General features: G+C 31.8%; 2 protein-coding genes across 8 annotated transcripts in view; one reads left to right on the top strand and one right to left on the bottom strand.

The window, feature by feature from the left end:
• Positions 1-9740, bottom strand: part of LOC105199503 (transcription factor gaf1) — a 29199-nt gene extending 19459 nt beyond the window's left edge. Inside the window, exon 1 of one of the 2 annotated variants that reach the window (XM_039456421.1) lies at positions 9307-9740. In XM_039456421.1, coding sequence (XP_039312355.1) covers positions 9307-9444 — 138 coding nt within the window. In that variant the 5' untranslated portion in view covers positions 9445-9740. The remainder of the gene's footprint in view (positions 1-9306) is intronic. The other variant, XM_011166641.3, reaches the window with a different exon arrangement.
• Positions 9741-16252: 6512 nt separating this feature from the next.
• The window catches only part of LOC105202942 (molybdopterin synthase catalytic subunit), a 54052-nt gene continuing 46869 nt past the window's right edge, over positions 16253-23435 (top strand). For 2 of the 6 annotated variants that reach the window (XM_039456876.1, XM_039456871.1), the window contains exons 1-2: positions 16305-16562; positions 19387-19389. The gene's annotated coding sequence lies outside the window, so the exon portion shown is untranslated. Of the gene's footprint in view, positions 16563-19386; positions 19390-23435 lie in introns of all 6 variants that reach the window. The other 4 variants (XM_039456874.1, XM_039456875.1, XM_039456873.1 and 1 more) reach the window with 4 other exon arrangements.

The raw sequence follows: 23435 nt of genomic DNA, 5'->3' as shown, positions 1-23435 counted from the left end.
AACATTAAGAACGTCATAGGCCTAGTTTACACCGAGCACTTGATACGCGTACTAACTCGTAACTTTTTATTAATTTATCTTACTTTCGACAATGCGCGTATACATAATACATATATTTAATTATCTCGATTCATATTGTACCAACTTAATATACTATTTTTTAAATTTATTTCCAAAATTAAGATAATTTAATAAAAAATTACTAGTTAGTACGCGTATCAAGTGCTCGGTATAAACTAGGACATAAATGGTAGCCATATTGCCGCTGTGACTACTGCAGCTTCCAAGGTGAGGTAGCTACAGTGCAATATGGCTACTGCAATCACTGCAATGCTGTTCCAAAATATGACATCATGATGATACTGGCAGTACAAAAGTAATTTCGGAACAGCAAAGACAGTAACCTAGTTTACATCGTTAAGACTTTGGTACGCGTATTAAATTTGGTGCGCACCAATACTCTAATACAGACTCGTTTATATCGAACGTACTAAACGTTTTTTACAAAACATTTTTCAATATATTATCGTTTCAGAAAGACCAAATAAGATTACTTATCATAAGACCGATCAATTAAGGTTATACTCAATAGGTCTAATCCCCTACAAAATACGATTCAGTGTTTACATTGTCATTTGTATCATTTGGTACGCGCATCAGTTTAGTACAATACTCCTGCTTGATACGTTCGTACCAAGTTGATCCGGCAGCGTTTACATCGTAAGTACTAAAAATTTAGTACGAATTTGATACGAATATAGTGCTTAATACGCTTATCAAGTGTACAATGGCCTAGTTTACATCGTGCACTTGATACACGTATTAAGCATTATATTCGTATCAAATTTGTACTAAATTTTTAGTACTCACGATGTAAACGATGCCGGATCAAATTGGTACGAACGTATCAAGCAAGAGTATCGTACCAAACAGATACGCGTACCAAATGATACAAATGACGATGTAAACACTGAAACGTATTTTGTAGCGGATTAGGCCTATTAAATATAACCTTAATTGACCGGTCTTATGATAAGTAATCTTATTTGGTCTCTCTGAAACGATAACATATTAAAAAATGTCGTGTAAAAAACGTTACTACGTTCGATGTAAACGAGCCTGTATTAAAGCATTCGTGCGTACCAAATTTAATACGAGTACCAAAGTTTTAACGATGTAAACTAGGTCAATGTAAACTAAGTCAGTACACTATTTTGACGCCATAATGGTTGCACTGCCAGTGAAAAAGGAACGGAAACGCAATTCGGAACGGATTCACAATATTCAGTACAATATGGCGGATGCTAAATACTGTACTAAAAATCAGCAAATGAGAACACAGCCTCTCTCTACATAAAACTGGTGTCTCTAGAAGATAGAAAATACATTCAGAGAAACCGCTATTAACGCTATTTGTGTTTTTTATCTTTATCATTCATTAGATGTAAACAACAATAAAATGATGCAAATAGCGCTAATCTCCCCGAATACACTCAGAGTCTGGTCATATAATGTAATTTTTTAAATTGATCAATAAAAAAATGTCTTATAAATGGCGTCCCAGATCACACAGTACGGAAATTGTATATGTTTCACTTAAGGGGGCAGAATCCTTTGGAGGGTAAAAAAAGTCTACTTTTATGAATTTTTTTAACGGAAACTATATGAACGATTAATTTGAAATTTTGCACACATATTTATTTATATTTGCTTATTAATTTGGATTTTTTACAAGTAAAAATAACAAAAATTGTAATAATTATAACATTTTTCGCGCGATGTGTCCAAACACGCATTGTCTCATAGTGACCATAAAATCTCGACACTCAGTTATCTATAATAAGAAATCCAAAAAGATTCTTAATCTACAGGTGTTTGTTTATCGTCGGGAGCAGAATTATTAAAATCAAACTATTTTTAAAATAATTATTATGCATGTAAAAATAAATTTTAAAAAATTACTCAAAATTTTGAAAATTTAACATAAAAAAAAATAAACTAAGTAATATAATTTAATTTCGCTGGTTCCAATGATAGAGAGAAGTGTTTTGAATATAATATAAGCCATATAATATAAGCCTAAGATTGCTGATTAGAATGATAGTACTTACTTAAGTACTAAAAATATACGAGTAAATTGTACTCAAAACTTTAAATGCATTTTTCTCGAAACTATATTTTTCAAACTGGTGACCACGATTTCAGACAAACTAATAAATCGATTGAATTCGCGTTTTACCTACAAATTCAAAACACTTCTCTCTATCGTTGGAACTAGCAAAATTAAATTATATTACTGGGTTAATTTTTTTTGTACGTTAAACTTTCAAAATTTTAAGTGACTTTATAATTTATTTTTACATGCATAATAATTTTAAAAATAGTTCGATTTTAATCATTCTAGTCCCGATAATAGCCAAACATCTGTAGATTAAGAACCTTTTTGAATTTCTTGTTTCGGGTAAGTGAGGGTCGAGATTTTATGGTCACCATGAGACGATGCGCGCTCGGACACGTCGCGCGAAAATGTTATAATTATTTAAATTTTTGTTATTTTTACTTGTAAAAAATCCTAATTAACAACCAAATATAGATAAATATGTCTGTAAAATTTCAAATTAATCGTTCATATAGTTTCCGTTAAAAAAATTCATAAAAATAGATATTTTCTTGACCCTTCAAAGGGTCTTGCCTCTTAAGTTATTTATGTTTTAGGAAAATAGAGAAATTATTCTACAAATTAGTTTTCTGTACTTTCTGGATATAAGCAAAGTGCTAATCAAACATTTTGAAGTAAAGTGTATTTATTACAATAAAAAATAATAAAATATTGTAAAATCCAAAAGAAATACTCGTACATGTAAAAATTTTTACCGCTTTGAATAAAATGTTATAACTTCCGCAATTTTTCATATTTTTTAAATAAAAATTTAAAGATTGATTCTTAAAAGTATGTACTTTCATAAAAAGCAATTAAAATAAATCTATTTTTTTTTTACCCTTCAAAGGGTCCTACCCCCTTAAGGGGATGCTAGAGCGTATACGCGGATCGACAAATCTTTTTATTGAAAACACGGGTTAAAAAATCCTCTTACCGAATAAAAGTACAAACAATAACAAAAGGTGGTGGCTACAATTCGATATAAAAAAACAAAAAAAATTAGAAAAATATAATTATGTTAGTCAACATTTGCTATGCATAGAAATTTGAAACTTTGTACGTATAAAATAAACAATTGGCACCTTGAAAATTCCAACAAAAAACAATACTGTGTCTTTAGAGTAAGCTTTAGCATAAGAAAAATTCTTCTTCGGGAATTTCATGTGAAAATTGGCGTGTAGAATCAGTTTGAAGAGTAAAGGCGCAGGTACAATAGAGATTTGTAACTATAACCTAAACGTAAGAGCGCTTCTCATAAGAGTTGAATTATTTGAACTCTTATGAAAGCGCTCTTACGGTCAAATCAAAACAAGTCAAACGAGGTTAGGTTTCGAGTGAAATAACAATGAATTCCATAGATCGACGATTAACTAATTGAGAAATGTACATACACATTTATACGACAAAAGCTATCATGATTACAAAGATAAAATAAAATACTTTTTTTTGTTAAAAGCTGTTCCACTAATTTTAATAGTTTGTTAAATTGCAGAACAGTCATTCTAGTAAACTTGAAAAATTGTTTTGAATTTGTTTTTATAAAATTAAAAGGAGTATAGTAATGACTCTTTTCTTTTCGTTGTAATAAGTGACCGAACCTAATATTTTCTTTTTATTAATTTTTTTTATGTAATTGAATAATAATTTTAATTAAGTTGAGATACAAGTATTTTTTTACAACGCTGAATATTCATAATCCATATAGTGAAGTTTTTACACTTTGTAAAAACTCTGTGTTTTATAGTTGGAATCGATTCAAATAAATTTACAAAACAAATTTATCAATTCTTTACGTAACGTTATGTAAAACGTTATGAGCTGCCATTGTAAACGATAGGAAACGATTTTGAATAAGGATAAGGATACAATTATGATTACGGTTACATGGATTTTCATTAGATCTGCGCTTTAACAAAGCAATAATTGTGTAACATAGTAGTTGAGAAATCTTGCATTAGATGGCGCTAAAGTTGAAGAATAAGAACAGATGAGTGCGTTTGACAAAGAGCACTAGCCTATTCGCCTATAGGCCTATTTTGTAACTCTTAGCGACAATTCGGTATCGTTACCAGCGTCGTTGTGCAGATATTATATATGGTAGAAAAGCTGCGTAACGACGTATAACGATACATATTCTTAACATAACATATTCCTAACTGGTGATATTGTCGTTATAAAGTTACAGAATAGGCCTACTGCCCTTTGAGCGATTTCCTTTTTTCTTCGCGCAACCGCGAGTCGCTCGACTTTCCGTCAAAGAAAAATCTGCAGTACCGAGTTCCAGTTACTCCAGTATTGCCTTAAGTGCTAACATGTTGCCTCCTCGCCAAGCCATTTTTAGGTGCGTGGCCAGACTCTATCTTCTAGAGACATTACATAAAACAAAGAGCGCCGCCATGCGACGAAATGTTTCCAGTCACTTGTAAAAATTGAGCACCAACTTTTGTAATCATTTTTTTGCAATATAATATTATGTCACTTTCTAAATCATTACTGGCTTTAAACAATCACATTATTTAAGTGATACTCATATTTTGTGTTTTTATACTTAAAAAGTACTAATAATTGAAATTTATTTGATCATTTAAAGTGTCTGTATTTATTAGGTAGGTAGATAGGTTTGTTTTTTTATTCCTGCATTGGTTGCATCAGTTTAAGAAGTATACACTAAAGCGTTTTTTGTTCCTAAAATAACGTCAATTACATTATTTTTTATTCCAGTACAAATAAACTCACAAAGGGAGAACGCGGTGACTCACCCTGGGATTTCAACCCCAATTTTTTTAATTATTTTAGAAATAAAGAAAAAGTTTATGTCTCCCGGCGTTTGATTGAATAGGCCTTAGTTTTGAAGTAATAAATTTGAAAATTGGCCATACCGCAGCGCGCTGTATGAGCCTTCCCGGTAACTCTCCTTCCAACCAGTGCAGTTGACTCCGAGTTAGGTGCTTACTTCACAATCATAAAATCCAAGTTCGCTCCGGGGGTGACAATAATTTTTCTTTTTTTAATTAGTGTTTTTATTTGTGTTTATTTATTTTGATGATATTGATAATATGCAAATTTTTGTAATTTAACATTCTAAACATTAATTTAAATTTAATTTTAAGGAAATTTTAATTCAAGTAATATTTGAAATAATAAATAAGTAATAATAATAAATTATTTGTAATGACTGAATGATGAATGAATGATGATGAATAACATATAAAGGCAACGTATCTATATTATTTATTATTTTAAATATTACTTGAATTAAAATTCCCTTAAAATTAAACTTAAATTAATGTTTAGAATGTGATATTAAATTAAATTTTCTATTTCAAAAATTTGTATATTATATTAATATCATCAAAATAAATAAACATAAATAAAAACACTCATTAAAAAAAAAAAAATTATTGCTCACCTCCGGGAACGAACCCAGATCTTATGATTGTGAAGCAAGCACCTAATTCACGGAGCCAACTGTACTGGTTGGAAGGAGAGTTAGCGGGAAGGCTCATACAGCGCGCCGCGGCACGCGGCATAGCCAATTTTCACAAATTTATTACTCTGAAACTAAGGCCTATTCAATCAAACGCCGAGAGACGTAAACTTTTTTTTCACCTCTAGAATAATTTGGGATCGAAAATATTGGGATCGAAATTCCAGGGTGAGTCACCGCGTCCTCCCCTTGTCAGTGTACGAATTCAACTGACTGCACTAGGTCTAGAGTCAGTGCAAACAGTGTAGTGTAGATAGATTTTATATGTATCGATATAAATAATACTAAGCCTACAGGCAAAAAAATTACGTATTATTATCATCAAATAAATATGATCCTAACAATGGAATTGTATTAACATTTTCATCTTCATCGGATGAATCTATTATCTCCAAGTAAAGATACATAAGAGACGCCATTTTTACTTGCACTAGAACGTTTTCTATTCTTTGTCTGCACGCTTACATTCAGTTCTGACTTGCACCAGTTCAGTTCAGTTCAGTTCTAGCGCAATTCTCGTGCAGGAATAGAAAACCTATTGTTTAATTTGAAAATTATGAATTTATTAGTCAAAATGCTACATAAAGAATTACTTTTAAAAATAGATTTTTTCATTTCTAAATGTTTGTAAATTATTTCATGTTTAAAACGTGTTAATTTATAATCGCTTCATTCTGTATATTATGTAATTGTTTAAAATATGAATCACACGCAAATAGTGATAAAAATATATTTATTCGATATGTTTTAATACGAAACAATAGAATCTGACCGAAAAAAGGCGCATTTTGCCTCGTGAAACAAATCATTAAGATTTACAAATAAGCTATTTAAAAATTAGTTAAATTAACGAAATACAGCATACGTAAGCGATAAAGGGATCTCAATTTTAATTTCAAATTAGAAATTAGGACGTAATCAATTTTAATTGGAATTAAAATTGGATTTAGATTAGGTTATATTTTTCGAATACAGCTTTAGAGTGCGTTTGGACTCTCCCTCAAATGTCATTTTATTTTTGTTTGCTAAATGTTAGGATAAAGGTAAAATAATATCTAAAAGACACTTGGGAGAGAATCTGAATGCGTCTTTGGTAGAAAGGGAGGAGAAACTCTGTGCTCACGCATGTACTTAGCAAAATTACGAACTTACATGATTTTTTAATACTTTATTTCATTTCGTTTCGTATCAAAACACATCAAATAAAATATATTTTCATCAATATTTACAGTGAGATCTTACAAATAATTACCTTACCAAAAAAAAAAAAAAAAATATACCAAATAAAAATAATTATCTTATCATATAAAATATTAATATAAATAGAAAGTGTGGTCTCGATACAAAAAAATCATGCATTTTTATTTCTTACATATAAGAATTACAAATCATGTCAATTGTTTCTATAGTTTTAAGATATACTATATTATTAATATTATGAATATATTTATAGAAATGTAATTAATGTGCTCAGAAAATCTCAAGTTTTTGCTTCATTATGATTCTGTTGGACATTTTAAGTCACTTTAATTCTGTATTTTGATAGATAATTATAATTGAATAAAAAAACAATGTATTCGTTAAATTATTACTGTTCTTTTGAATGTATTAAATATTTACTGCACTTTAAGATTTTAGTTATAAAGTGTATAAAATACTTGTGTTTTCTCTAATTAAATATTTGGCTATGGTTTAATATTTGTTTTTGAACGGTTTTAATAGATATTTTTTAGAAAATACAATACTAATCCTAACAAGACCAGAAATTATGATAACAAATTAAAATAATGAACACGACATTACCGGTCAAAAGCAGTTTTTAGTCCTAAATAATTTTTTCCAAGTAAATTTATAAACGTTTACAAGATTCCCTCAAACTGCGCGCTGAAATTTTGCCGAACTTAAAATACAACTTTAAAGAAAAATCTGAATATATCACGAAATCAAATTGCTAATCAATTTAATTATTTATTTGATGCTTGATGATGCATCTCTACTATCTTGAGCAATCCTAAAAAACTGTAAAGAAATTAAATATTACCAAGTGCCATTTATTATTTCAATTTGTTTTTTAGAAGTTTTTTTTACAGGATACATTTTTTTCAGAAAGATTTTTTAGAGTTAATGTTATATTTAAACTATATATTAAAAAAATATTTTTTTGGTTTAGAACAAATTCAACATTCCATGAGTTTATGTTTCTCATTTATGTAAGAATTGTAAATCTTATCCATTATTTCTATTTACATTTTCATTTTTTTATATTTTTATAATATAGGTTTTTGATATTATATTTATAGAAATGCAAATCAGAAAACATCAAGTTTTTGCTTCACTATGATTCCATTGGTCATATTTTAGTGACTTTAAGGAGCAGTTTTCAACTTCCAGTTACTCTAACCAATCGGTTAAGTGTCAATCGATTATTTCTACTTGATTGATTGTTTCTGGTCAATTCTACTTAATAACAAATGCGATTAGTTAATTCAAATAGAAAAATCAGCCAATTAAGTTGATCGGAGATTGTGAAACCAACCTAATACTGCTTTATGGTAGACTAATAATAAATAATTGTATAAAAAAACAATGTTTTTATTGTCACGTTAAACTTTATTCGTTATTATTGCATATTCGGAATGTATTAAACATTTTTTGCGCTTAAAGATCTTATAAAATATTTGTATATTTTATGTCTAACCAAATTCTTGGCTGATTATATGCTCTAATATTTGTTTTTCAACAAACTTAATACACGCTTTTGAAAAGTTTTTTTGATTAAAATATGTGTTTTTTCAGAAAGATTTTTTAGAATCAATGTTATATTTAAATTATATATATATATATATATATATATATATATATAAGAATTTTTTTAGGAGAAATGTAATATTTGATGAATTTAAGTTTCTCGCTATGAAGGAATTACGAATGGAAGGATCTCATATAATTTTATAAAAAAAAAAAAAAAATTTGCAGCCGCAAATACAATCAAGATCATGGCCTCCTAATTGGTGTCTCAGCCGAATGGACGCGTTTGAATGAAAGATTATAAAGGTGCGCACCGATAAGTGACGCGGATAACGCACGACGTGACAACGGAGTTCGCGTGTGAAACATGATAACAGGCCACCCAAATAAGGAGCCGCAACTCCCCCCTCCCCCTCCTAGCGCGTTCGTTCTCTCTCTCTCATCGCGATTCGCGCGACCGTAGTTCCGCCTGCCACACTCACGCGCGGGGCTTATCACTGCCATTTTAAATGCCGTTGCTGCTCGTCGGCTTATCTTGCGGACACATCTCTTGCCAAACTTTCTCTCGTGGCACGCGCACGTACACACACATACACGCACACTCGCACACGCGGTGACGCGGTCAGCCGAATGCGCGAGTGCGAGCGCGATCGCGAATACGAGAACGAGAGCGCTGAAGAGAAACGGCAAGTAGGAGCGACTCCGAGTCTTGCGATAGAGCGCGCGCGAGAGCGCGCTCTAAAGCTGAGCGAGCGAGCGAGCAAAGAGCGAGAGAAAGGGCGATAGCGCGGTGACGATGAGACCGACGCAGACGGAGAGACGCATACACAGGCCGCGCAACAGAGTAACTACAGATGGTCGCAAATTTGTAAAATGCGAAATAATTCGCGAATCGCCAACACGCACTCACCGTGATTGACAGGCACGCCGATATCTTCTCGGCGAAATTATGCTGATCGTCGCCCACCTCGAATATGTGATACTTGGCACCTTCCAGGGATAAACAAAGGCGACACAGCTCGTAGAATTTCTGCGGTACATCGAACATAATTGCGAGCTCCGGCTTGCCTGCGGCTCACGTAAAGCGCGAGTCATCAAGAGGTATGCTCTAACGGCGGTCGACGTGCGATCTTTCTCCACTGCCACTGCTCGCGTTCGGCGACGAGGATGGATTTATACGGATCACTTATCACAGTCACCGTCGCGGCTCATTGTCAGCGGCACAGTACACGCATCGCCATGAATCTTGAGGTGCACAGAGGGTGAACTGGCGTGAAACACGCTTGATAAAACTTGAGACTTCCTAATGTAGGTTTCACACTGCAGGGTTGCGTTCAGAATGAACATCTAGCACCCAGGTATCATTGTATCCTTGTTTAACATTCGGTAAACAACAAAGATAAAACGACATCTGGGCCTCTGGGCGCACCCGAACGTTCATTCTGAACGCACCCCAGTAGATGCACGATGAAGGCTGTGTTCCCAAATTCACTGCCAGTATTAGGATGTATTCCGAAAGTTCTATCGAAAATATTCCTTTTAATAATAAAGTTGGTAACACTGTAACTAACTACGCTGTGTTCCATAATAAAAGTTGAGTTTGTGATTTCGTTAGCTTGCAGAAACCATCAGAGAAGTTAGTTTAATTTCTTGTAAATTAATTATTTATAAAATAATTTTAATGACGTATTATTTAATAAAATAATTTTAATCATGTATAATTAAAATAATAATTACTAACAATAATTTTTATTTTAAAATAGGAATTAAGCAAAAAATGGATTTTTACAAAAATTCCGTAAAGCTAAAAATCGCAAATTCTGATTAATTTTAAATTATTAATTGTAAGTAAATTAGATTATATCCGTTTGTGTGCACTAATAATGCGTGATAAAATTTCTGTTTAAGTAGTTAGAGAAGCTACAGTAGCTTCCCAAGTAGCACATATACGTTTCAAAAATGTTTTATAAATGTTTTTCCGAAACGTTTTATTACCAATTTTTAGAAACGTTTGTTATGCGTTAAAATGTCCACTCAGTTAAATGTTAACTGAAACGTTTCTTTTTCGATAAAATAACGTTTAAGAATCCATTATAGAAAAGTGTTTTTTACGGATAAAGAAATTTTAAAATTTCTACTTTTTAGAATTTCTAATTAATTGTCAAAAACAGTTTTCTTAATGTTAAATAAAATAAAAATGTTATTTAAATTTAAAAAAAATTCGGAAATCTTTCTCAAGAATTTTTTTTGGAATTTTTAAGCGATTATCCCCATATTCAAGTTGTAACCTTATCGAACATTGCTTGACCTGTAAGACTGGCGGATCCGTGCGCGATAGCCATTGAACTATACTCTAACTGGAATTGGCACTGCCATATAACGTCCGTAAGCGGAAAAAGAAATAGCATGATGCAAGGGGCCACCTCTCTTTTTTTGAGCGTTTTCTGCGCCTGCGTCACCATTCACCTTACATTCCTACAACAAAAGTTAAATTTCTTCTTTGTTTTCATGTTGATACAGCATGTAACGGAATTCGTGGAAACAAGGCAGAAATTAACTTTTACTTAAAAAGTTACTTAAATACTTAAAAAAATATAATACAATTTTGCTTTTGTTTTATTTATGTATGTCACTTAAGTCGCTCGTTTATCTATTCTCATGTGCCGGTACTGCAAAACTTTTCAACGTGACTGTACTAACAAAGAGAGGTGGCCCTTCGAAATGGCTCTCTCTCGTCACGTTTTCTGGCGGCAAGTGCCCATTCCAGTTAGAGTATAGTTCAATGGCGATAGCGCACGGGACCGATAGCCCACCACCACTCACAACGGCCGATGCCTAGAATTTTTCCGTTGTTTGGGTTAGATAAGTTAAGATGATTGGTTTGTGAGCTATCGCACCGTGCGCTATCGGATCCCGTCTATAAAGCCCGTATAGCCCGTATCAGACTACGTATTGAAAATTGAGATTGAAGATTAAAGATTGAAATTTGACCAATCAAAACAAGGAAATTTTAACTCCTTTTATTTTGATTGGCCAAAGCTCAATCTTTAATCTTCAATCTTCAATTTTCAATGCGCAGTCTGATACGGGTTTTATCCTACTTCATGCCTATGCCTATTACACACCTTGAAGAAACGCACAGACCGCATGAACGCATCAAACGCATGAACTGCCTCAAGTCGAAGGAGAAGCAGTCTATGCACTAGGAGGAATGCTAATAGCGTTTTTCATTGGGAAAACTAGTGCGCACTGAGTGTGCACTTGCCGCTGGCAATTGGACGTTTCGGTTCGCGCGATGACGGTGCCAACGGAAACGCCCAATTACCTGCAGCAAGTGCACATTCAGTGCGCACTAGTTTTCCCAATGAAAAACGCTAACAGTCACTAGAGTGCGTAAAAGATTGACTTATTGTTAGTAAAAAACACAGATTCGAATTGAATCAGAAATTTATCCGTAGAAAATCCAAACCCGTTAAAGAAGGAATTTTACATTATCTAACGTAGGAATAACTTCTTTACAATGCCGATAAAAGAATAGACTTGCAAATTAATCCAATAAAATAAGTATGAATAATGAATAATCAACGAATGCATTGTTTCTTAGGTTTATACAATTCTTTAAATAAAAATAATAAATATTGATTACCATCTAAGAATTCTGGGTCTGGTACGTTATTTTCGAACACGAGACATTTTTAGTAAAAATATAAGTCCATTGTGCTAATTTTAAAATGTAGCGTGTTAAGAAACGAAAGGTTCAAACTATAATTTTAATTTGGTTTGTTAAGGCGACAAAACATAACTGAACATGACTAAAATGTACCAGTACCACACTTGAAAAAATAATTTATTTGCCCGATGTGTTGGCACTATTGATGGCTGACACGGCCAAACTTATAGCGTTTTTCATTGGGAAAACTAGTGCGCACTGAGTGTGCACTCGCCGCTGGCAATTGGACGTTTCGGTTTGTGCGATGACGGTGCCAACGGAAATGCCCAATTACCTGTAGCAAGTGCATTTTCAGTGCGCACTAGTTTTCCCAATGAAAAACGCTATTAAGATTGAGCTATGTTTTGCAGTGTCGCTCTGTGTCTCTCTGTGTCATAGTTGGAAAGCACCAATGTAGACACGGTGTTAAGAGCCTCGCACATGAAATGCATAACATAACATAAGCACAACATAAGACCGATGGACCAATGAACATCCAGCATAAAGTCGCCATATTGATTTACATAAGATTCTCATTGGTCCAGAGACCGTATGCTACGCTTATGCTCTGTTATGCATTTCATGTGCGAGGCCCTTTACACATAGCGTTTTTCATTGGGAAAACTAGTGCGCACTGAATGTGCACTTACTGCAGGTAATTGGGCGTTTCCGTTGGCACCGTCATCGCGCGAACCAAAACGTCCAATTGCCAGCGGTGAGTGCACACTCAGTGCGCACTAAATTTCCCAATGAAAAACACTAACAGTGTCGCCTGTGTCTCTTGTTGGAAAGCACCCAATTTGTATCTTTGTGAGATTAATGCCCATTTTCACCAATATAGATTAACTTTGATCTCAGTTTAAATTACTCCTTATCTTTTTCCAATTCTTAGAACTGAAAAGAGATAAAGAATAAGTTAAACTGAGATCAAAGTTAATCTGTGTTGGTGGAAATAAACATAAGTAGCATATTTGTTATGTCAAAATCATAAGAGAACATTAAATACAAAAATTATGTCAACATATATTATTTAGATTAATATGCAAAACAAGTTTGTAGTAGTTGAAGTTTCTTATAATATTTATTGATAAACATTACGTATATTTAAAAAAAAAGAGTAATTACAGTTTGAATTTAAACGGGAGTTGACGAAAAATTCTCCAATCAAAGTGACGAAAAATGCTCCAATCAAAAGTGGCTCCCTTGCTTGCTAGTCTCTAGAGTCCCTAGAAGTAGAGAGTCTAGACATCTGCCCCTAGGGCTGCGTTCAGATTCTCCACCCGGTGAGTGATCTCTGGGTGACTGGGTAAATGGGCGGAGCTAATGAAAAGCTCCCTAGTGGTTTATGGAATCTGAACGCACTCTCAAACATTGGGTGTGTTTAGCAAATAACGCTGAGAAATAGTAACATGAATATCTCAGATTCAGAATAAATTACATAATAAATTAAGATAAACAATAAAGATAATACATAAATATTTTACTATGAATATTTTTATCAATATAACTAAAGTAGATGAAAATTAAATGTTAGTAGAATAGAACGAATCAATTTAAACAATGAAAATAAATTTTTATTTTAACAAATTAGATGAAGATATATATTGCGCATATCATCTATTATATGTATAGGCTTGTTTTCTATTCCTGCACTAGACTGCACTGGAACGTTCCTTCTTGTTTTCACTAACTTTCAAATATATATCTATTTCACTTTAAGTGCACACTAATTCAGGGAGTTCAGGAACAGAAAACAAACAGTATATTTTATTAGTATCAGAAAATATTTAATAATACTAAAAATCTTTAACATACTAATCTCAAATATAAATATTTATATAACGATTTTGTGAGACTGTAGACCAAGAAACCTTACATTAATAGAATAAAAGATTAATATTTATTAATCTGTAATTACATAAACAGAATAATAAACAAAACGTTTAAACTTTACTTGGTTATTAACGTTTTTCTTTATTATATTTATACATTTTAATTTTTATTTACTATAATATTTTAAATTAAATTTATTTTTTTATTTTAAATTTGTTTTAAATATACGAGCTTTATCACAAATATATAGAAATTTTTATAGCGATACATTTTGGAACGCACCTTTACGTCACCCACCAGTTTCACCCGGCTCAAGGACCCATGTGGTTTTTCCACTCTCTCGGGATAGACAGACCGTTTGTTTTCTGTTCCTGAACTCTCTAAATAAATGTACACTTAAAATGAAATAGATAGATGTTTCAAAGTTAGCGAAAGCAAGAAGGAACGTTCCAGTGCAGTCTAGTGCAGGAATAGAAAACAAGCCTAGAGTGATAAAGTGAACGACCCACCTAATGTCCGGTAGGGGCACTCTAAAGGAATCTGAACGCTCTTTAGGTGCCTGGGTGCACTCGGGTGGGGAATCTGAACGCAGCCTAAAATGTCGGTGATGAATATGTTAGTGTGTGTAAGTGAGTTTTATGTGTGTGTATGTTTATCATTGTGTGCACTTGAACGTGTTGTATGCTGTTATCGCATTGACTAAAGAGGATTAAACAGGGATCTGCATTGGTGCTGCCATTTTAGGTGCACAATCACGTGCATCCAATCACGTGGAATTCCGAGATGTCCAGGGTGTTTACGATAACTAATCGGATCTCGGATTGGATTGAACAATGGTACTCATCGTAGGTATAGAAAAGTTCCCTAGGCTAATCGGATTGACGATTGCTGTCTCAAATGTAATCCGATTGATGACGAAAGCGTGAAGACCGAGAAGCATGCTTGAAAAGTCTCTTTATTTTTTTAAATAATAACACAAAAAATCAAAGATTAAGTTAAAAAGAATGATTTGAATTTAGATTTATTGTAATTTTTTTGTCTAAACACTGGATTTCGTTTAAATTTCTGTTTGTAAAAATTAATTAATCTATTCTAAAGTTTGTGGTTATATCGGAAACAAATCAAAATTAATAAAACAATTATTAATTATTAGGTACATATTAAAGCATATAATATTTCAAGCATATCATATAGAATTCCTGTTTATTATAAACTCAGTAAAAATAACTTTGAAATTATTCAACTACATTATACATTAATCAATATTAATTTATATGTTAAAAATCAATAATGTATCTGAAAATGTTTTTTTTATTCTTTTCCAGATCGTAAATAAACTTCAACTCCAAGAATAAATAAAAATTACTGGAAAATGGATTGAAAGGGCATTATTGAACATTATCAATTTGTGCTAACTTAAATTTTTGTAAAATCTGCTATTCTTTGTTAGTTGTTCATTAGAGAGTAATAATATAAGAACGGAATATACATAAATAAAATTAAAATAATTGTATGCATATATGATGCGTATATTACATTTTTATATTATTACTCTCTAATAAACAACTAATAAAGAAAAGTAGATTTTACAAATTTCAAGTTAGCACAAATTGATATATTGTTCAATAATGCCCTCTTCATATAAATCCATTTTCCAGTAATTTTTATTTATTCATAGAATTGAAGTTTATTTACGATCTGGAAAAGAATAAAAAGAACATTTTTAGAAACATTATTGATTTTTAACATATAAATTAATATTGATTAATGTATAATGTAGTTGAATAATTTCAAAGTTATGTTTACTGAGTTTATAATAAACAGGAATTCTATATGATATGCTTGAAATATTATATGCTTTAATATGTACCTAATAATTAATAATTGTTTTATTAATTTTGATTTGTTTCCGATATAACCACAAACTTTAGAATAGATTAATTAATTTTTACAAACAGAAATTTAAACGAAATCCAGTGTTTAGACAAAAAAATTACAATAAATCTAAATTCAAATCATTCTTTTTAACTTAATCTTTGATTTTTTGTGTTATTATTTAAAAAAATAAAGAGACTTACTTTTCAATCATGCTTCTCGCTTTCGTCATCAATCGGATTACATTTGAGACAGCAATCGTCAATCCGATTAGCCTAGGGAAATTTTCTATACCTACGTTGAGTACCATTGTTCAATCCAATCCGAGATCCGATTAGTTATCGTAAACACCCCCAGACTCTCTACTTCTAGGGACTCTACTAGTCTCTTATTATAGGGTCTTTATTTTTGCCTTAATTCGGAATGTACCCCTACATTCATGTTGCTATCAAAGAGAGGTTGCCACATTTCGTCGGTATTGGTCGGTATGACAGATTTCCTAACCTGAATAATCAACTTTAATAATTGTTAATAATTAATATTTTACTTTGCGAGGCAGATTGCCGTGTTTTTTTTACCGAATTCTTTCGTTTTGAATGAAAACGCATCGAATGAGTATATTTTTTAAATTAAAATTTAAGATGAAAAAGTTATTGTAAATAATTATTAAATTAATATTATAACGAGAGAAAAAAAATTTTTTGTGCCATTATAATAAAATACATATTCGTTGAGTACTCATCAAGAGGGTAAGTCAAAAATCAATAATTGCAATGTGTCTGCTACACATTTTTCCATCAAAACTATAATATGACACGAAATATGCAATACTATAGCAGAACATTGGCAGAAATACAGTGATTTACCAATAAAATATGATAGCAAATAATCAAACGGATTTGCAAGTCATCTAATATATAGATTATCAGCAAAAATGAACAAAATTTATTAAACACAAATCTATGATTTCTATTGAAATCTGTATGAATTCAATACATTTGTGTGGAAATTTACAATTGTTGCAACATAATTCATCTGTTCTTTGTATCTGAACTAGTATACATTTGTTGTAGAACCCTAAATACTTAGAGAAGTGAAACTATACATCCTTGGCTATTGCAAATGCCAATGATTACATTTCAAAAATTGCTATCAGTACTAACATTTTATAGTATTTTATAGTATTTATAATGTGAACTATATATTTTTAATATTGATAATATATATATTAGAACACAGACTATGTAATTGATTTGGCAGCTATTTGTAATATTAATGGGCAATATTGGGCACTACTAAAAATCTATAATTTATATTAATTTGTTATAGATTTTCAGTACTGGTAGTGTACGTCAAAACACTAATATTATTCAAACGAAATAAGGAAGAAACTTGACCAGTACTGTATAATACAATGGAATGAACAAAGCCTTACATGGTTGTAGCTGGATCTTTGTGTTATTTTTGTTTTTGTATGAATTTTTATACACATTCAAACTTAGCAAAACTGTGTGCTGATTATATATTTTTAGACGTAACACAATCTTAACTTAAATAAGAAAGAGTAATATCACATAATTTATTAAATTAAATAATAATTAATGCTAATTTGCATCTATATATTAACCCTCTACCCCCCTGAAAAAATTATAATAAATTTTATTGCAAAAAATGAGACCCCAAGACCAGAGATTCCAGAGGTGCCAGGTTTGCCCAAGGTGGGGTGTTATTTTTTCTAATAAAATTTATTACAGTTTTTTTAGGGGGGGGGTTAATATATAAATGCAAGTTAGTATCAATTATTATTATAATTTAATTTAATAAATTACGTGATATTACTCTTTCTTATTTAACTTAAGATTGTGTTATGTCTGAAATGTAATCAGCACACAGTTTCGCTAAGTTTCAATGTGTCAAGAAATTCACACAAAAACAAAAATAGCACGAAGATCCAGCTACGACCGTGTAAAGCTTTGTTTATTTCATTGTACTAATATTATTGTTTATATTTCACTGACATCTATGCTATTCTGGCTTTATCGCCTCCATGTGTGGAACTGGGACTATTGTTTGAGAGAAGAAGGAAAAGAACTATACTATGTATTGTGTGTTCTTTACCTCTCATTTATTTAACCAATATAATGTGCTTTTCTATGTATTTCATTTTTTATTACCTCCTCAAAAGGTGGTTTTCATAATTCAACGCCATTTTGAATATTTTCTAGAACTTTTGCAATACTGTATAAGTTGATTTTGCTTCTCTAGTAATATAGGACTTTAATTTATTGTACTTAAAATGACATAGATACACATTTGACAAAAGCAAGAAGGCAGATTTAAGCATAGCTTAAACTAAAGCAACATATAGTCAAAATATAGTCTTAAAGTCAGCAAAATAATGTATAAGCTTGCGTATAAGCTTGATACAGATGCAATTGATGCTAATCTGTTACATTATACTTATTGGAAGTAAGTCTGTATAGTCTCTGATGGAAACTATAATCATTAATTTATGTCATCTGTAGAGTTTAAATAAAAGTTAAGGATTTCACTGTTTTTGTTCAGCAAGTTATTATGAATAAAAACATTGAAATCTTAGTGTTGAACTTTGTCAGTCCTGGTATAAGTTAATATTTTTACAGCCTCCATAAATCAGGTTTTAATTTGAAGTTGGATTGTTGATCATTTGCTTTTTAAATACAAGTATACTTATAGGTTTTGTTAAGTTCGAGGGGAAATTCACAGCCGGCATTGGTGTACAAAATTTCGGCAGTGGACTGAAAAAAGTAAGCAGTGACCTATAATATTGACGGCATTGTCATCAGGTTGGGGAGTGGTGAGCTCACTTCAGAGTCGGCTTTTTGATCATGGGGTTGAGCACAAAAATTTTTTCTTGCATATTCCAAAAGCACATAAATAAGAGAATATTTTAAGCCTACAATCAATTTCATAATTGCTTTCTTTCTGGTAGTTTACTCTTGTACCTGAACAGTGGGGTGCTCACTTCAGGGTCGGTTTTTCGATCAAGGGGTTGAGCACAAAAATCTGGTCTTGCATATTTCGAAAGCACATAAATAGGAAAATATTTTAAGCCTATATTCAGTTTCAGAATTGCTTTCTTTCTGGTACTTTACGCTTGTACCGTTAATGTGTATTCGTACTTTCGGGACGATTTTCTGGTCGAAGAGATTGAGTACAAACATTTATTTATATATCGTTGGAAAACACATAAAAAGCACTTAATTCTAGTGTATTTATTTTTTTATTTTATTAATAATTTATATGAGTTGGTGCTGGCTTAACGTTAAGCTGGCACCCCCACCTTCAATCTCATTTTTTTGCTAAACCGCTCGAGCACAAAAATTTCAAATAGGATACATAATTAGCACATAATTTGCACAAAAAAGCATTTAATTTTGGCATAAATGGCGTTTGATTTTTTGTGGTGGGGGTGCTAACTTAACAGACATTATTATTTTTAGTATTCTATTGTTTGAAGTTAGGTATACCTATGCATAAGACATCACATAATAATGTGCAATTACAGTAAAATGTATAGAATTTTTAAAGAAGAATGTTTAAAATTTATTTTGATTACAAACAAATACAATATCAAGGTCATTATTTTGATTATTTTGATTATTTTTAGTGTTCCATTGTTTGAAGTTATATGCATAAGACATCACATAATAATGTGCAATTACATTAAAATGTATAGATACAGTTCGTAAATAAAATTTTTGGAAGTTTTTTGTATAATTGTGTAGAATACTTCGGGAAAGCTTTAGAATTCTTGTGCAGGCATTGGCGTATGATAATGGGCGCGGTAGTGTTCATAATTGCATGGCATTGCCTTAATTTTAATATAGGATTGACGGCATTGTAGGCATTGACTAATTGTAAGCACTGTCGGCAGTGTACGAAAATGTCGGCAGTGTTTTACGGCAATGCCAAAAATCGGCATTGGTGTACAAAATTTTGGGTTGTGAATTCCCCCTCGGTTAAGTTATCAAAAATGATAAAGAAAGTTTAGTCTTTTCACATAATAGAACTTATGAAATTTTTGAGAAATTTACGATGAATATGTAGGAATTGACACATAGATATCTTGAATTTTTTGACTATATAAGAAATTATTGTGCCTTGTCCTTTTTGCATGATTTGTTATTGTATTATAATAACGAGCAGGATATTAATATTCAATGAAATGTTATTTTACAACAGAATCTTATGTTATAGAAACCTTTGGTAATCTGTACAGAATATTCATTTTTAATATAAAGTAGAATCATTATTTTAGTAAAGTGAAATATTTCTGAAATTAAAAAAAACGGAACTTGAGCGATTTTGTTGTTCAGAATATATTCCACACAAATTTACAAAATTGCAAGAAAGTTAGATGTGAAGGCGTTATACTGCATATTTATCAATATTTTAAATATACAAATGTATTTTATATAATTGAAGTACGCTATATATAATTTTGTGTACTTTTCCTAGTGATACATGTACAGCGCATGCTCATATTGTTGCTTTTAGTCGGTATAACAGATAAGCCTGTTCTACTATACGTCGTATGTCGGTTGCATAAGCTGTGAGCCGTAAGAATTGACCAATCACAATCGAATGTGAGGAGAGTATTTATCTGTGGCTGGTTAATTTTTGCAGCTTATGCAACCGACATACGACATATTGTAGAACAGGCTATATCTTAAGTCTATTTTACTGACAAGGGGAATCCTTGAAAAATGCTTCACCGATTTTAAGAAAATTTTATGAGTGTGTAGTATTTACTCACACCTTTACTATAATCAGAGAGGAACCTGAGAGCGGCCACGCCGGCCTTTTTCTTATGACGCTAAAATTCCCGGCGCACTAACGACGCACATCTATTTTGGTCGGAATATGAACTAAAATTACATCCATTTTGCGACTCTGTCGATAAAAATGGTTCAAGTCTGTGCTAAAATCATGTAGTGGGGGTATCCCCACCATATGATTTTAGCACAGACTTGAACCATTTTTATCGACAAAGTCGCAAAATGGATGTAATTTTAGTTCATATTCCGACCAGAATGGATGTGCGTCGTTAGTGTGCCGGGAATTTTAGCATTATAAGAAAAAGGCCGGCGTGGCCGCTCTCAGGTTCCTCTCTGCTATAATAAAGCCGTTTGTTGCACAACTTAAACATTCTCGAGAAAATGACGATTAAATATTTTCAGCATCTAAAGTAGAACGTTACAGAAGAACGATTGTCGAGTAAGCGACGTAGCGTAGGGCGTTAGGACGTCGACTTGTATGTTTGGGGTCTCAGGTTCGATCCCCGCGGATGAGACTTTTTTTAAATTTAAATTTCGTATTTTTAAATTGTAATACATAATTTTTAAACCGTTGTTAACTATTTAATATAAAATATATATATTTTTTTAATCAAGGAACTTAAAAACTTGGTCTTTCATTATTAATTAAATTAAAATTTCTCTTGAACACAAAAAATATAAAACACAAAAATAGAAGGCCTAAAAAATAAAAAAAAAATAATTGCAATAAAAATTTATAATGACTATTTTACAATAAATTTACAGCTTTTGAGTGGTACTTATCATAAAAGCAATTAAAAGTTAATGGCTTATTGTAGATTGTAGGTATAACGATATATAGAAACATTTATTTTAACATTCTTAAAACAGTCGTTGTAAATTTTTATTGCAAATATATTTTATGTGTTTATGAGAAATTTTAATTTATTTAATAATAGAAAAGCATTTTTAAATTCCTTGATATTTTTAAAAATAACATTTTATATCAAATAATTGAAAACAGTTTAAAATTTATATACATAATAATTTAAAAATATAAGAATTAAATAAAAAAGTCTTAGCGGGGATCGAACCTGGTACTCCAAGCGTACGAGTCGACGTCCTAACGCCCCACGCTACGTTGTTTACTCAACAATTGTTCTTCTGCAATGGTACATACTATAGATGTTGGAAATATTTAATCGTCATTTTCTCGAGAATGCCTAAGTTGTGCAACGATCAACGGCTTTACTACAGTAAAGGTGTAAATGAATACTACACACTCATAAAATTTTCTTAAAATTGGTGAAGCACTTCTCAAGGGTTCACCTTGTGAGTTTTCTACAATAAGATATTAGTCACTACACATATGACACTAATTGTAAGTCAGAATAAGTAGTCATACTTCTTAAGAAATTTGCATCCACAATAAGTCGTATTGGATCATTGCGTAGCAACATTTTTTAATCGACGGCAAACGGATGATCTTCGCTCCTGGACTTGTCGTCGACGGCCGATTCCTTTGCGGGAATCTTCTTGTCGTCCAACGACACTCGACTCAAGTCCGCCGTTGATATTTTAGGTTACGGTTCTCTATACGTTAAAAATGGCAGACCTATATCTTTGATTGGTCAGTCATAACATAATTTAAGTTTTAGGTCGTAAGATGTGGAATTTGGCCATCTTTATTCTGTCATTGACTACTGACTTATTATCTTATGACGCACTATTAACTCGTTACAACTAGTTTCTGACTTCTGATTTATTACTAATAACATATTGTAAAATGACCTTTAACCTCGGAAGTCGCAAATTTCAACGATTAATATCTCACTTCGCGATGCAGGGTGACACTTATTTCTGCCAAATTGTTTTATTTTGTGCAAGAATGCGTTGAATAAGCCTAATTTTATAGAAATCGCAGCGGTCTAAACTAAACATTTACCAAAAAGTTAAAAAATTGCTCTGTTACTTATTTTTAAAAATGGTGTTTCTCTTAAAGAAGATTATGGTCGATATTCATAGTCGATTTTTATTTAAGATCGTCTTAAGGGGATGCTACACATGTCCTTTTTTACCGATTAAAAGCGATTAATTTTTATGCACGCCGTTTTTTCTAATTATATTTATAGATTCAAAAATCCTTCTCTTCACTTAACATATAGGCGTTAATATACTTGATAGTGATCGACTTTATGCCGATAATGTTAAATTTACATCTTTTTTTATCTAATCTTAATCTAATATGGCATCTAGAGCTGTCAATGGGTGCCAATATTTGTTTCATCCAAATATTTTCCTATAAAATAAGATTACTATGAAGTGCAAGTTACACGTAAAAACAACGTAGAATTTCCGAAATTTGGCTTACAAGGGGAGCACCAGACATTGTCCCCTCCGATTTCGTTGAACTTTATATATGTTATAAATCTATCCTCCCACTAATTCATCCTAAAGTAATAGGACCCGCCTCTCAAGCATTCGCGAGAAAAACGCATTTAAAGATTTACGTGTGCGTAAATGTACCGTGTAGTAAGAACAGATTGACACCTAAGTTGTTAGAAGTCTAATATAAAAGATTTTCGTGCCTAAATTTATGCATGTAACGAAGATGAACCATGATAAATAGAGCACTTATTGTGGAACATAGTAGGTAACAGGTTTTGCATTAGATGGAGCTAAAGTCGAAGAACAAGGACAGATGAGTACGTTGGATAAAGAGCACTAACCTATTCGTCTGGTCTTAGCGCTTTCTTCTTATCCTTTCCACCGCGCGCGATCGCGTGTCACTCGACTCTCGTTCGAAAAAAAAAATCTGTACCT

The sequence above is a fragment of the Solenopsis invicta genome, chromosome 13 (assembly GCF_016802725.1).
Source record: "Solenopsis invicta isolate M01_SB chromosome 13, UNIL_Sinv_3.0, whole genome shotgun sequence".
Taxonomy (NCBI): Eukaryota; Metazoa; Arthropoda; class Insecta; order Hymenoptera; family Formicidae; genus Solenopsis; species Solenopsis invicta.
Note: the sequence above shows the minus strand (reverse complement) of the source record. Positions and strands in the feature narration are given on the sequence as shown.